The sequence below is a fragment of the Actinia tenebrosa genome, unplaced genomic scaffold (assembly GCF_029948245.1).
Source record: "Actinia tenebrosa isolate PJP-AT-01 unplaced genomic scaffold, QUT_ActTen_1.0 PGA_scaffold6__47_contigs__length_16458017, whole genome shotgun sequence".
NCBI classification, from domain to species: domain Eukaryota; kingdom Metazoa; phylum Cnidaria; class Anthozoa; order Actiniaria; family Actiniidae; genus Actinia; species Actinia tenebrosa.
Genome location: NW_028292583.1, coordinates 15,828,670 through 15,845,396, shown reverse-complemented (window position 1 = coordinate 15,845,396; position 16,727 = coordinate 15,828,670). Strand labels below are relative to the sequence as shown.

The following is a 16,727-nucleotide window of genomic DNA, read 5'->3' as shown; positions in this document are numbered from 1 at the left end:
TAAAGAACTGATAACACTTTATTAACATTTTTAATGTATATGTGTAAGAGGTTAGCATTTGACTTTGGAGTTTCGTTCCCCAGCAAGCCGCAAAGGGCAGCATGTCCTATATTAAACTTACCGACGAACATCCTGTTCAAAGCATGAGGAAACAAGACGCTAAAGGAAATAAAAACTCGATGAATTCGGTGAAACGACAACTAGAGTATTTGAAGAGCTCAGAAAGACTGGCGCCAGTCAAAGAATAGATAATTGACCTCTATCTAAAAGAGGAACACACATAAGTCCGACGTTCGGCTTCCTATGAGAGATCCTTTCTCTCCGCTGAATTATTTACCTCTCTAAGTGAGTTTACTTTGGAAAGGTAAACTAAGAAGTGACGTATACAAAAGACTTAAAGTGTTGAATGCTTCGAGCGATCATTTCGTGAGCCAGAAGCAGGGGCTAGGAAGCAAAAAATTACCACCAATTACAGAACATTTATACGTTATGCTCCGTGGCACTCGATCAAACAACTTCAGCTTATCGCAAATTGCATCTTTCATTTTGTTCATATTTTAGGTAGACCGTCAAGTCAACAAGTTATAGATAAATCCTGGTAGGACCTTTTGTTTGCTTGCCTATCGTATAACCTCGGGTGCCATGTTTTAACAACATTTTCAATGAGCGAATCAACGGGAAGCTGGGTCGAAGCGAACAAAGAAGCTGAAAAACAGCCGAGGGAGAGGACCCTTAGGAGATTTTCACCCTATCTTTTAAACACCGATATCTTTTATTCATTTCAAGTATTCTCAATAAAATAAAATTTAATGGCATACTTTTCCAGCTCTTGAAAGATTTCAGCCTTTATTTAGTGTTGAGACCCTATTGATGGATTTTTTTTGTGGTTTTTATTGTCAAGGTAATGCACGTCTCGTAACCCTACCCCCCTGGGGAGATTGGAAAACAGGAGGAACGCCAACACGATCGGCTCTGTGGCCCGTCAGTCTAGACAGAGCGCCCTGCGATGGCGTTTGAGTGAGGATGAAATCTCTACATTTCGGCCAGAACTCTGCTGCTTAAGCATGGGAAATTATCCGGGAACGAAGCGAGAGCAAGTAGAAGTTAGCCCAGAAATGCTTCTGTGTCGACTAAAACGAGCTGCTTACAAAGGTTCGAAGAAAGACTTACGTGAGTTGTTGAAAGCGGGCGCTCCGATAGATGGTTGTCATAAATACGGCAAGACTGCTTTGCACGAAGCAGTTCGACACGGACAGTACAGATGTGTGGAAATACTGTTAAAGCACAATGCTAATGTTAATATTGCCACCTATGATGGCTTGACTCCGATTCACGAAGCTTCTGAACAAGGATACGTTGATTGTTTAGCTGCTTTGCTCGAACAAGGAGCACACGTCAACGCGGCCACACGAAGCAACTGGACTGCTTTACACTATGCCGCTCGTAATGGCCATATACAATGTTTAGAATTACTCTCAAAACACGGAGCCAACGTTAATGCTACTGCAAATGGCGGTTGGAGGCCTCTTCATGTTGCAGTTCGTCATGGACATACTGACTGCGTAAAACTACTCTTACAATACAACGCTGAAGTTGATCCACCTCCAGTCCCTGCATGGCGGGTAAGTTGATGGCTATATTTTCTCTACCAGTCGTTAGAAAACCTATAATTTTTCTCTCTTTGAAAGCGTGCGAGGAGCGAAGCATGTAGAACGCAATCGAGTGCTGTGTTTTGGCCGATTCTGTGTGTATATTTGTTTAGTATTGGCATGCTGACTTTTGTATGTGGTAGTAGCACAGTTGGTGGGAACTGTAAGAGCCGAAATCTAAAAGACTACATCGCTACTTGCCGTGAAAATACACGATTCACTAAAACCCAACGAAAACAAATCTTTGTCTCTCGCATATGTCACAAGTCAGTCATACACCAGACTTAGTTTGTTTTGGCGAAAGACGAACTCCTTCGGCCAAGATCATCACGAAACATGATTCAAAGCATGGGAACTGTATCTTCCTCTGTTAATCTAGTAATCCCGTAATATTAATTTTAGTTTTTCCCAAGTGGTGTTTATGTTTTAAAAGGTTGTTTCCCAACTGGAATGTCGGAGATCTTGGTCTGATCGATTATTATAGCAAGTCGTGGCAAGAAAGCACACGCGGCTAAGTATATAAAGATCGAAGCAAGATTATAAATAAATTTTACAACTTAGTTTCCCTACCGAGTCTTATGATTAATGCTTGATCTTATACATGCGTTTCATTATAGGGATACTATACCCCTCGTCGTCTTTCAATTTAAAAATCTTCCTAATTTTTTTTTTCCTGTCTAAATTGGTCCGATCTCGCGCTCTAATTCAGAACTCGAAATCTGAAATCAAGAGCTATCGAAAATCCGACGGATATTTGCTCGATCATATGACAAGATTCTCATATAATCTATTCGAGCTATCAACCCGGCCAGCCTAACAAGTTAACAATTTCATAACTTTATTCCATGGCCGAGGAAAAGCTTAGAGCTGAATTATCGAGACAAGTAATGTTTTCGGCTCCAGCACATTTCATTTCGTGCCATGTCTGTAGAGACTTTAGACATGGCGATAACACTATCAAAACAAAACCAGAGCTCAATATTTAGTGTTTGCCAAGTAACTTTTTATTCTCTTTGGAGGTTTTCGTAGGTTCGAGGAGGCCCATTCTCCTGGTTCTCTTCATCTCAGCTGTCATGAAATAATTAATGACTCGAAAAGAATCCAGAGAGCTGAGCTTTTAGACAGTGCTTTCTGATTTAGTGTTTTTATATGTGAACTCGATTAAGCTAAGTCGTTTTTCAATATCGTATCATCAGAATTCACAAATGAGAAACCAAATCGAAATTACTTTGGTTCGTTTCTGTCATCAATTCTTCAAGTCGATCTATTATTATTCCAAACAATTCCTAAGCTTTTTTGCGCGAAATTTTGTCAACACCTCAAAGACCAAATCGAATTAGGGAATTTAACCATGGCTTACTCGTGGCGAGAGGTTTAGGGCCTAATGCTCTCTTGTTAGTAAAGCAAAAAGAATTTGGGTGGTATCACTAAAGCAGCGTTAGATTATTATCTTGTCTAACTATTGTAAAGTCATTGGGACCTCCATATCAAATGAGTCGAAGCTTATCTACCAAGGAGAGCCCTCACGCTATCCCAGCTATTTAATAACTTGGCATGCTTTTGCCCCTTACTGCAAATCATACCAATATACTGAACAAAAAAAGGAGGGATTTTTTAATAAACTGCTTGTTCTGTGTGCCTTCATTCCGTGTCACTTCAAGCATGGTTGACATGACTCAGAATAGAGCAGGATCCATATTATACGAGTCCAAAAGCTATGGGTTATGCTTGGGTAACTCTATATGCTGCCCTCGGGATATAAATTATGCTCATGAACTTGAGTATTTCTTCTGCTCTTATATGAGCTATGCATAACCTTGCTGGCTAACACTCTTTCCTCTATGTCCCATAATATCTATACATTTTAGGAATTAATTGCAATTGTTTTTTAACCCTAACATCCTCTTTTTATCCTTTCCTGTTTCAAAAACATGTGTTTATAATTTACATTTTGAGACAAGGTGGTCTGATTTGGTAACCATCTGGCAGAAATGCTATGAGTTTTACTATTTTGTCTAGATCGATATGCATATACTTTGTTTTCAAAACAGAGAGAGCTTTTAAATGTGCTATCACTTTATTCCTTAGGCCTTATAAAATAAAAACTAAGATAATTAAGTGGATAGAACTGTTAATTCCTATACAGTTTGACTATTTCCCCTACTGTTAATCATCAGACCTAAGACCCTTTTCTATACAAATGTATAATATTTAATAGATAAAACTCTTGAATGATATACAGTTTGTCTATTTCCCCTATCGTTAATCATCAAACCTAAGACCCTTTTCTATACAAATGTATACTATTTAATAGATAAAACTCTTGAATGATATACAGTTTGTCTATTTCCCTTACTCTTAATCATCAAACCTAAGACACATTTCTATATAAATGTTTATTATTCAATAACTAAAACTGTAGAATTCTATTAGTTATTATTATCATTCTTTTTGGTACTCTTCAAGTCTCAAAATATTCTTAGTAACCAGCTAACTAAGCCTCCTGCTGGTAAAGCCTTTGTACATTTAAAATAGAATAGCTGTTGAGCAAGACTTTCACACTGTGATGTCAATACTAACCTCATCTTAAATCATTCTTATAGTCCACTACTTTGATAGTTAATAATTATGACTTGCCAACAAACCATCAGTATGTTTAATCGCATCCCGTATGTTACAATTACCTGCACAGTCATTCTATAGAACATATTCTGTAGGTTGATTTCATGCTGAGGTTAGTTGTTCAACCTCTCAGCTAGGACCGTTAGATCCTTGACATTCTCAGCAGTAGTAAAGACATGCTTATAAGGTTGTTATTATAGTAAATGATTATTTGATTGCAGATAAGGTCGTAGAATACTAAAAATCAAACTTCAATGCTGACTTTGTAAAGATTTGAACTAAAAAAAACCAGTTGTACTACTACACCAATACTGTCAAACCCGAAGAGCTAATATCCAAAGTTGATCATTTATCTGTCCAAATTTGCATTAAACTCTGAGATTGCTTTTTATTTTTTTCACTATAGTTATGATGACTTGTCAATGTAGTGATTCTGAATTCACAAATATTATATTTATTACATATATTTTTATATACAAAAATTATGTTTTTGTCTATTTTTTTTTCCAATGTTTAATCATTTCCATCCAGGAACAGTGAACAGTATAACTTGTTTTTAATTCTGTTGTCAAAATATTCTACTCATTCCTTCCTGTCTTAAAAATACTTATTGAAAACACATCTTTTTTAATCAAAACCTTAATATCCAGAACAAAGAATGTGTTATAGAGGGTAATGATGAAAAGGTAAATTATACACCGTGAAAAGATGAAAAAACTTAAGTTTTTTCATCTTTTCACGGTGTATAATTTACCTTTTCATCATTACTGTTTCATTAGAAACACCAACGCAGCTCACACTAGTTTTTAGCTAGTTATATCTTGTTATAGAGGGTACTGTTTTAATTGAAACAAGACCATACAATTCAATCTCTTTTGTATGCCAAATAATGTTTACAAAAATACCTATAGTAAAGCAATATGAAACAGAAATTATATTACTATGTTATTTACCATTTTGTTTAAACAACCTTCTCCTCAACCTAAGTTACATAATTTGCTTGCTTTTTTAACTTACGCTGATCAAAGTTTTTGTCTTATTATTGTTTAATAGTCATTAAATGAAGACTTACAGTTAAAAAAAAAGTACATGATATAACTAGATAATCTTTTGGTAAATTTGATAGCAAGAACTTAGATTAAATGAGACAATTTCTATTTTCTGAGGTTTTTCACCGATTTTGTTGAAAAACAAAATGACACCAAGAAATACAATCATATTTTCAAAGAAATTAATTTTCATTTTTGAAATTTCAAAAATATTGTTGAACATCTTACAATTTCAGGAACCACTAGACTACTCTTCAGATTGTTTTTATACAATGAACCTAAAAGACTTCTTATTAATGTATTATTAAAGAATGGATGAAAGAAGATATTAATGCCATGTATTCTATTTAATAATATATCATGGAGACAGCATTATTCTTTTCCAAATCGACTATGTGTATTCTTGCCATTTAACATGTAGAACAAACAGACACCCTGGTGTATAATTGATGGATGGTGTATTAATGGAACATTAAATGTGTCTTTGAACTCGGTTTCTTTAAGAATTTTTAAATGTTTGCATGTGGTTTAGTAGATTTCTAAACACTTTTTTATAGTAATCGGCTTAGACTTATTCTAATTTTCAAAAAGGACACAATAATTATTATTCAACTTAGTTTCTCATTTTTTCCTTCATAAATAGACACAACACCAAGGCAAAAATAAGAACTTTAAATAATATAAAGATTTATTTTTTCATTTAAGACGTTAAAACTGAACTGAAAAGCAACAATATTTTTTTCATCTTTTGTTAATTATGGTTTGGTTGCGTGATCGCGTTTTGTTTCCAGTCTGGCTTGATATAATCATAGGGCATTAGTCTTTAAGTGCTTCTTGTTCAGACTGCATGCAATGTGAGAACAACTTTCTAGAACCGTACCCCTCCTAAACATAGCTTGGTTCATATATTGAATTTCTTCCTTCGTTGCTCACAACCTAAAAAATAGGTATAGATAGTTTATTTCCAAGGAAATCTTAATCATTTGTTTCCTCGTTGGTTCTTAGATTCATGGTCTTACTATAAAGGCATTACCCATGCCAATTTATTCATGGTCCACATTGTTTAATAAGGACATCTATAGACTGTTGAGTTTCAGCTCTGTTCAATCCTCAATTATTGACTTAAGTTTTGACTCATATAAACATCTTTCAAAACATATTAAAACTGCACACGTATTTAACATTCTTTGTACCAAAAAAAACTAAATTTCATGTCTCTAAGAAATATTTTTTTGCTTGCTTACAAATTAAAGTGATGAATGTTTTGACATATGAAAATTGAATTCATAAACTCTTAAAAAAAGAGTGTAATGTTGTCTTAAAAATTCATTTTTTTCAAATTCAAATATGAAAGAATTAGGGTTTCTTGTGAATGCAAGGCGTGCAGGCAAGAGGATTTCTTGAATTTTTTATCAGTCAAAAACTATATTGAACAAATGCTGTCCATTTTGCACATGTCTGAATGATATAAATATGATGTTGTGTCTAAAGAAAATCAATGAATAATACAAGGCTTTGTCGATGAATATTATAGTTAATATGCTTCAGGCAAGATATCTCAACAACAATTAATTTGATCAAAATAAGAAAGAAAGACGATGGTTTTTAATGTATTTTTTGGTTGCATAAAGAGCCATAAGGCATCAATAAAAGCCACAAAAGATTTGATTTTTTCTATATGATAATGGAAAAGATATATAATGTATTATGTCTAAGATTTATGAATGCTGCCATTGGCTGATTTTTCTTAGTTCGTGTTCAGTGTATTGTCTTATCTATAAACATTACTTATTTCTTTTTCATTTATTTTGGTTATCATGCTCTGTTAATTATTTTACCTGTGAAAATAGTGAAGCCGTAACTGTTTTATTCGGCTAGTAGTCTGGGATGCTATTTGTTTATAGCTTTCAAAGATATTTCATGTTCTGTTAATTATTTTATATGTGAAAAAAGTGATGCCGGTTTCATGATGCCACAACTGTTTTTACTTAGCTAGTAGTCTAGGATGCTTTTTGTCGGAAGTTTTCTAAAGATGCTAAATCTGCTTACCCACAGCACACTAGGACTTTATCTTAGATATTAAATCTGCTTACCTACAGCACACTAGGAATCTATCTTAGAATACTGATGAAGACTATCACCATCTACCATTAGACATTAGAGCAAACAGATTCAAACATTGTTCATTTTTTGTTTGCTAGTGATGTTAAGCTTCATAAAATTTAATTATCATAAATAAATAAAGATGTTTATAAAGATATTACTTATAAATAAATTAAAAATATAAATATCTGCATTAAATATTCCATGCATGCACCGCAAGTTATAAGAACAAAAGCTTGGTCATTATCCTTTGGACATGAGACTAGTACCCCAAAACTTGTTTTAGAGAAAGAAATTCATGTCTTATTAATGATGGATATGAATTATTAAATCTAGCCATAGTTCACACCAATCTTGTCTCACTGTCTGCTCTTATTGTCTTTGGTAATATTAATATAAAAACATCTGTTGTAGTGTTGAGTCTATTTACAAACATTGGGAAAGCATTATTTCACAACTACTCATGTATCAGCATCAATATACAGTAGAAATCAATATTCTTGGGGTGCATGTCACCTCATAGCCACCATGTTGGTTGACAATACCGAAACATTCCTCATTAGCTTCCCTTGTTAGATCAACCAATATAGCGGCTGTTTCGTTGTTATTTATATCTCAAGGGGTTTTGAGTCGTGCGGTTGCACCCCAAGGGTAGATGGACTTTATCAAACAGAAAAAAACTGTATTTATACCTGAGTAATGCATTAATTGCATAATAATTGCAATTATTGATCTATAAACTGACAGTAGACATACAGTGCTGAAAGTTCATAATTTCATAGGTAAGCTAAAATATAATGCACAAGTAAATTAGATAGTATTTATATGCAAACCTAATTCAGCAAATCCTGTTGTTGTAGGTGGGCCTTCAACAAAATTACTCGATTCTGATTGGACAAGAGGAATACAATTAAATCCCAAATTGTACTCTGTAGAGTCCCAATTAAGTTGCTCAATTTTGTTGAGCATATTATGAACAAAATATCACATGATCTTCTCGTACAATTCTGAATTTATAGATACTTGTGATGTTTTGAAAGTTCTCAAATTGGACTTGTCTAATGCCTTGTCCAATATTGAAAACTTTCAAAACATCACTCGTACCTATGAATTCGGATTTGTACTCGAGATCGTTTGATTTCCTAAACATATTTTTAGGCACTTAAACCACATATATATGAATTATGTTTTTCATATATATACTCTACATAAAGTGCTACGCAATTCATCATTATCCTAATGTAGCCCTCACATGTTGTTGTTATTTTAGGTCCTTCAAGTACCATTACATCATGCGGCAGAGTATGGTCACTTGGCTTGTCTAGAGGCTCTGTTGAGACAAGGTGCAGATGTAAACTCTGCTACTTCTGAAGGGTGGACAGCCTTACACTCTGCAGCTGTATATGGACATACATCTTGCGTAGAAGCTTTAATACGGTAAGCAAAACATCTTTATTTTCATTCCATTTCATCAAACCCTCTTCGGGATAACGTCTTTTGGTCATTAACACTGAGTTGGTATTTAATAAATGTAGTGGTAGTATACTCCTCTCTAACCTCTGGGGTCTCAGGTTTCTTTCCTTGACTTGGCATCACATGTAAGCAGAGTTTTTTAGGTCTTTCCCTTGATTGGTGGGGATTTCTCTGGTTTTCCTAACTCTGCAAAACCTAACTAGCTAAATTACAATTCAACCTGTGAGTTCATTCAAACTAAGGCAACAAATAAGCAAAGCTGATTACAGTAATTATTTTTTATTCATCCATCCAAACATTCTTCTACCATCCTCTCATGCGATTTCCAGTCCTCCGTTTATCCTATCCATCCATCAACGTAATTCTTTCCATCTATTAATTCATTCAACCATTCCTTATTTTCTGTTCATTATTTCCAATCTTGTGACATCCTTATTTTTCAGATATGGTGCTAACGTAAATGCTAAAACAATATGCTTAACACAAGGAACTTCATATGATGACACACCTCTGCACCTAGCGGCATGGCATCACCATTTTTATTGTATTAAGAGACTAGTCCAGGCAAATGCCAATTTATGGACAAAGAATTGTCTTGGTTTAACACCAGAGAGATTTATCACCAGAGACTTACGGTTGCGAGAATGGCTTGAAAATGTCCAAAAGCAACCGCGATCATTACAGCTTCAATGTTCTGCAAAAGTTAGAACTTTACTGCAACCAGACAAGACAAAAAATGCTTTGAAACTACCTCTTCCGACACATCTGCTTAGACTTGTGCTCTTTGAACAAGATGTCAAAATCCTATAGCAGTATTTACAAAAGCTGGAATCGATAGATAAGCACAGTATTTTTGATGGTAATTTCAGCTTTATTGAAAAGACACAAATTTTAGGAATCCTCAAGAATTGATACTCTGAGATATATTATTATTTATTAGTTAATATCGATTCTTAATGATAAGAAGACAAGTATATAGCTGCGAGAATACTGCACAGTGGCTAAATTTTTTACAGATATTTCAACAGTTTATTTGTCTAACTAAGAAAAATTTAAATTCCGTCTAAAATCAGCTTATTGAATTTTAAATCATCATGAATTAATTATCAAAGCTAGTGCAGAGGCAGATCAAGGGATTTTAAATGGGGTTTTATGTCTATAACAGTGCTTCTTTTCAATAGCATGTGTAAAATCATTGTCACAACTAATTAAGTTTTGGTAGACATCAAGGTGTTTCCATGTCATACCATAGGCATTGGTCCTTGAAAACTTCGTGATTTCTGACATTGTCATGGTAACCCTTTGATTGACATCCACCAAAACCTTATTTCATTTTGACGGCAAGTCGTACTATTCTGCGCATGCCATTATATTATTGAGAAGCATCATAAATGGTTTCTTATTCTCAACTTTGAGGGGCATGCTACATAAAAAAACAGTAGTTGGTCATCTCTGACTGCACATGAAATTGTCACGTGAATTGAAAATCTTAAGAATGTACCCATTCAAATTGCACCTCAAATTTTATGCCAGTGAGTAACAATAGGAACCCATTCTACGAAGATTAAAGTAGAGAAAATTTTGTTTGGTATTTTTGCATTTTCTTGATGATTGGTATGTCTCTGAACAAAGGTGTACCCCATCAACTATGGATCTGCCTCTAGCATTGATTTTATTAGAATTTTGTTTCTTAGACATTCACATTCCAAGAGCTATTTTGTTGTCATTTTTGTTATTATTTTCTTATATGCCAATTCCGATACAATAATGTGATTTTCATGGATTAAGTCGAGGTTAAAAGTCTCATCTTAAAAAGCATGGCAAACATGTCTGATTTCTTAACATTGCCGCCTTAATTGGTTATAAAATGAATGATTCATGCTGCAGAGTACATTTTTGAGAAGAAGAATGTATTTTGATATTTAAATACCCTTTTAGTCACTGGCACTACAACTTCCATTGATTTCTACATATTTTATTGATTGCCCACTTAGCCTCATTTTGATGCAATTTATTCATGTTTGTCATGCTATATTGGTAGATAAAGTAGAGGAGTTTTCGTATGAATGGGAAACCTGTGGTACTGGCTTACAACAGATACACAAAACCATGTACCATGGCATTGAAATGGCATTCCAGTGCTTCTTTAAATTAACATCTAGCTACAGTAGTTTTACTGTGAGTGGGAATTTGTAATCATGCTGTAGTTGTTGAGATACATTGCTTAAGATAGCATTAAGTGTCTCACGATTGGACGATTTACTAAAAGCAATGGGAAGCCATTTCAGTGTATGTCCTCTAAGTCACCCCCCCCCACTCATGTGGCAACTGCTCTAAAAAATACTATGCCATATTTATCCATGACTGTGCAGATTAGGGTGTTGGTAGATTGACATGGAAATATTTCTTTGTATTTCACAATTTAAATCAAGTGTAGCTAACAAAACAATTCCTTTTTAGTCCAAAATGGTAGCTCAAAATGGAATCATTTGATAAGTTTGAATGCATCTTGAAAATTTGGTCCTAAAATATTTACCCAACAGTGTGGACACTCAAATCATTAATACTGGCATTCTCTTCTGTGATATTTGAAAATTATAGATAACCATTTATTAAGGAAAACTTTTGAGGGAAAAATTCTCCAATCGCTGTCACATACACATCCAAAACAAAATTAATGATACCAAATTAAGAAAAAGGTGACTCTCTTCTTCATGGTTTAAGTGTCCACTGCTGCTTGAGTCATCTGTAGGACAAATTATATAAGCATGTCGAGGGTACATGAGTTTATATGTATGTGAAGAATATTATATATTTCTGGCGCCGTAGCAAAAATGGTACAGAATTTGGGCTAGAGAATAATTATAATTGTGTATTTTACACTTTTAATGTACAAAGTCTTTATATGAGTGACTTATACTCGCTAAACACTATCAAATACAGTATTCAATATCTAGTTTATGTTCTTGTTATGTACATTGCATATGTTCATATACCTGCTTGTTTATGCTTAATCATCCCCTTCACAGTTCCCTGCGCAATCTTCAAAGCTAGCTGTGTCTTTGCATCAAAGCAATACAAATGGTGAGCTTGCAATGATAGAGACTTGTGAAGGTTTACAGTTTATCATGCACAGCAACTCCAGCCTCAGCTTGGAACTATCATTCCTGGTCACTGAACAGAACTGTAAAATGGAGTATTGAGTGTATACAGTATATCTGTATGTGGATGGAAGTGGGAAGCCATTAGTGATAGAAACCATTAATCTTTACTCCTACTTGAAGGATTTTCAATGCTTCTCTCCATCCACCGAATCTATCCATCTTTCCATTCAACACTATTTGTATTTCACATATCATACAATGTCTGCCTGAACATAGCAATATCTTTCCATCAGTAACTCTGTAAGCTTAATCAAAAATGCATGATTGTGAGGCTTATAGGGCAAATCAATGACCTATTTTTTTAACTGTATGGCATTTGGAATGAAAGTTTTCTTCTTCTGTTCGTCAATCAGTAACCTATACAAAATCTGGAAATTTTAATTGACACGCATGTTGTATCGCTAGGAATGCATTGATCTAAATATTTTTGTCTTCTATCGATGGGATCGCTGTGGTGCGCAACCTCTCATTCATTTCTTTCATTCCAAAAATCATAACAATATGAAAAAGAGACAAGTACAGACTTTATGTGAATTTTTTCATTATTAAGCAACCTTAGCTCAAATTCCTATTTATTTCTTGATTTAAAAAAAACTGGCAATGAAGAGTACAATTGGCCATTGAGTAACCCGTTAAAACGAAGAAACTCGTTTCGATCTATCTGCGCAACAATCGGAAGTTTTTATTACTTTAGAATAAAAGAGAGAGTTTCGACGACTTTAGCGTTTTATTGTTCTTTAAGGATACCTCTGTTTACCGGTATTCGCGCAGACTTGCTATCATTTTGATATAATTACGTAAAGAGGCGATGAGGAATTGAGATTAGTGAGTCATCAACCACAGCGCCTGCAAGTCTCATTTCTTATTCTCTTGTTCTGCCATAAGCTATCAAGACTCGATTCTTAGTTTATAAAACTGCACTCCTTTCTTTCTTTCTTTTTTTTCTTTTTTTTTTTTCTTTTTTTCTTTTTTTTTTTTTTCTTTTCGCGCGGATAAATCGTGTGAGACTCATGTGGTGAAAATCTTTGCGGTTAAAATGATTAAACTTAGTTATGCGTAGAAGCTCTTTTTTTTTTTTTTCTTCTACTGGACTGAGTTTCCATAAATGATTTTTAGGCTATCTTTAGCTTTAACCAAAAAACAAGGGCCGAAAAATTCTGTATATATATACATAACCATGTTAAAGTTTTTTTTTTCTAAGTTATTAGATTTTTTTAATCTGAATCCCTTGAAAAGCGCTAGGAAAACATGGAAAAAACATATTCAGCAGTGTTCCAGTATAATATAGTTAAACAGTCCCGACACTGAAACTCCGACTAAGATAATATTGACACCTAGAAAAAATAAATGTCATTAGTTTACCGGTTATTGCTTGATTCGCGAGCCATAATAACCGGTCGTTATGTCCTTGTATAAAGTTTTTCTTTATGGCTGTACGTCTTGTAGCGTGTAAGCGGCACGTTTGTAGTTGATGGCACACGATGATCGTTTCGATTTTCAATGTGTTCTAACTAGTTTTCACCCGGAATGTTTTCCCGTCGCTCAGTCATACTGACGACACCTACATCTGTATTAAAAAAAACTATTGATTTTCAATTAAAAAATTTCAGTAACTGTCTTTATTCTGTATTAGTCATTTCTTTAAAAAACTACTTGTTCGACCATCTTGTCAAGACATGTCTTCTTACAGGCGTCGAACATCTAACATGGTGAAACCAAAGTGTAGTATCATTTTCACATGCATTATGACTTTAAAACCTTATGAAAAACATCCTTCAGTTGAGATATTTTCCCATAAAAATTATGTAATTATCAGAATCATAATGCAGACAGTAATCATAAGAAAAATCCACTAAAAACAATCGTAATTACTTAAAAGTTATCGGTATTGAGGATTCTTCATGAATCATAATAAAAGCTGTGACATAATGGTCGTTTTCAAGAGCTAAGGGCGGGCCAGTAAATCTTATGCTTTAGACACTCAAACTTAAACTCAAACTGTTTGTAAAAGAGAATTTTCATGGACCAAAAGGTTTTGCAAAACGCCTTGTTGAGGTATTTGATATCGCCGTGTTTCCACGGAAAAAGAGGCGCCCTTCAATGAATTGAAGCTATAGATGACAAATGGCGTCAAAATAAATAGCATCACTCTATCACTCAACCACTCTGGCGCATATTATCCTGCTTGGTTCCCAATTATACTCGTTAATCAATTCTGCAGAATAATAGAACTAATTTAGTATCAATCGTTATCCATCTTTCCTGAAATGCCTTTTAAATGCTAATGACAGGAGTATTTTTAGATGGCTTAAGCCGCAGACATAAAGTTTTCCTACAAACAAGCGGGAACTCTTATGGTCAACAACGGAAGTGATATAGTGCACTCTTTATACCAACTCTTTGATTGCGAAGTCTTAAAACGTTCACGGCCAGCTGGGAAAGGTTCGACCACATGCAGGAGAAACTTTAAATTGTCGTGGTTGAGTTTTAATTAACGCTACTTGAATAGCGCTAGCTTGGAGAACTGAATAAGCTAGATGACCCGCACTACTTTAGGGGAATTAGCTTTGCACTTAACAAACAAAAACCCAGGATTTAACTAATTAGCGTGTGCGACTACCTGTCGTTACGGAACAACGTGTCGAAACTCTTTGGCTCTTCAAAATGAGTTTTATGAAAAGCTCTGATTTCGAAAGGAAAACGCGTTTCGAAAACGGTTTCGTTCCAGTGAGCTCAATGTCCTAGGCCTCGTGTGGTTGGGCTGGCCGTCGCCAGTCGATATAACTATCAGATGTCGATATTGACAACTGAAACGTAAGAGAAGTGTGTAATAAACGTCTGGCAATCTATCAAAGCATCAGAAGACAGAAAAGATAATGAAAATGATGGGATGTTCGAGTGGGCGTTTCATGACGAGGTTCCGTTAGTCGCTCTTTCAAGTGCTCTAGTCAACTATCGATAATTCCCTTTTGAAAACGAAATAACAAATATCAATAGCGGAGCCAGCGAGTCTGAAGTGCGAAAATAACAGACAATTATGTCTTTATGCAGATAACCATAGCTTTCATACAGAAAATACTTTCTTGATTTGTAATAGATTTACTTCTTTTTTTTTTTTTTTTTTTGGCGCCTTTTTTTAGCGGCCATTTTTCTCGTTTACGACTCTGCCACTTTAAATTCACCCCGCCCCCAGTGACTTAGTTCCATTTTTGTTTTTTATAATGCCCTCACTAGTGAAGTGATATGAGGTTGCCGATCTTCAACTTGGCGAAGCATGAGTGACAAATGAGACGTTTTAGCTCGAGACGTGTGTCTCGGTCGTTTAATGCGATGTCCAAGCACCGCTGATTGCCCAGTGATACTTACTATCAGTAAACATTAGCTTCCTTTTAGAACGCTATCTTACAAACAACCAACACCATCGTTTCGTTATAGCCCCTCTGACTGTTTTCTTAATCAACGCTCTAAACCATTGAGTAACTGAGTCTAGATCGGTGAAATTAATGGTCTACAGATCATTTTCCCCGGAGGTGATAAAGGTATTGAAGATATGCAATGACGAACACGCGCCAAATACCAGACACCCGATGACACCCAACCACTCAGCGCGATGAGTTTGAGAAGTGGTTATTTTTGATGCTTTGCGTCAAGATGGCATGCTTTCGTTAATTCACCTTTTCGGCGCTAGCCGTCACGAGGTATGAATGGTGTTGGATTGTGTTACGGTCACTAAAACGTTCTGACATTGTTCTCGGATTCACAAATTGATTTAAATCATTTGAAGCGTAGACTGACACACTGAACCAAACCGTTGCGCACCATATTACTGGAGGCAACACGCGCGATTTCTTATCAAAGAATATTCCTAGCCTAGAGAAGGGAAAATGAGAAATAATAATATGAAAGCTAAAATTTAGAACCGGTCATGGAAAACAGCATATTGAAAAAAAAAATTTTTTTTTAAATTTATTCTTTTGTAGCAAGGCTTTACTGGAAATACCCCGGCACGTGGATACCCAAAGATCATAAATCTTGTTATTATTTTTGTTGTTGTGGTTACTCTGGTAGTTGTAAATAAACGATATTTTTCAAAACCAGATAAAACTTACTTCTTTCTATTTCGTACAATCTATTATTTTCATTATATCATGGTAATAAAATTGATGCTAAGTATACATTTCAAGGGCGGATCCAGGGTTTTTTTGAAGGGGGTATCAGGGGTAAATTTTGTGGGCAAAGGAATCCCAGTCGCATTTTTACCACAGGGAGCCCATTTGACCTCAAGAATGACAGGGGGGTCGCGACCCCCCCCCCCCCCCGACCCTCCCCCTGGATCCGCCCTTGCATTTTGTTTGAAAGCGTATTTTTCCCGCTTTTTTTATGAATTATTCATAAGTTTGTTTGGATTTGTTTGTGTTAAACGCTTGTTCAAGCAGTTCATTTATAAGTCTACTCAGTATCGTAAAAGGTTATTGAGTGTGTAATGACTAAACAGGTGTCCGACAAAACAAACTGGTGGCAGCAGAAACCACTGACCTCACACTTAGCTATTTTGAATCACATCGTAGGAACTGATTACTGGCAAACAAACAAAAACATTTCTGTTTTCTCTCTTTGTCTTATCATTTAACATCTCAGCTACAGTTGTTTTCCCGTTGAAGATATTC

At 35.0% G+C, this 16,727-nt stretch overlaps 1 protein-coding gene across 1 annotated transcript; it reads left to right on the top strand.

Annotated features, from left to right (window-relative positions):
* The first annotated feature begins 948 nt into the window (after window positions 1-948).
* Window positions 949-11,852, top strand: LOC116288305 (uncharacterized). The gene is made up of 3 exons (XM_031695080.2): window positions 949-1,622; window positions 8,694-8,860; window positions 9,340-11,852. Exons 1-3 carry the CDS (start codon window positions 1,065-1,067, stop codon window positions 9,704-9,706), a joined length of 1,092 nt encoding a protein of 363 aa, XP_031550940.1. The 5' UTR covers window positions 949-1,064; the 3' UTR covers window positions 9,707-11,852.
* The last annotated feature ends 4,875 nt before the right edge of the window (window positions 11,853-16,727 follow it).

Excerpts from the sequence above, each read along its gene's own strand:
- LOC116288305 (XM_031695080.2), top strand. The coding sequence starts at position 1,065 with ATGGGAAATTATCCGGGAACGAAGCGAGAGCAAGTAGAAGTTAGCCCA. Across the intron at positions 1,623-8,693 it reads CTCCAGTCCCTGCATGGCGG|GTCCTTCAAGTACCATTACA; the intron begins GTAAGTTGATGG and ends TTGTTATTTTAG. Across the intron at positions 8,861-9,339 it reads TGCGTAGAAGCTTTAATACG|ATATGGTGCTAACGTAAATG; the intron begins GTAAGCAAAACA and ends CTTATTTTTCAG.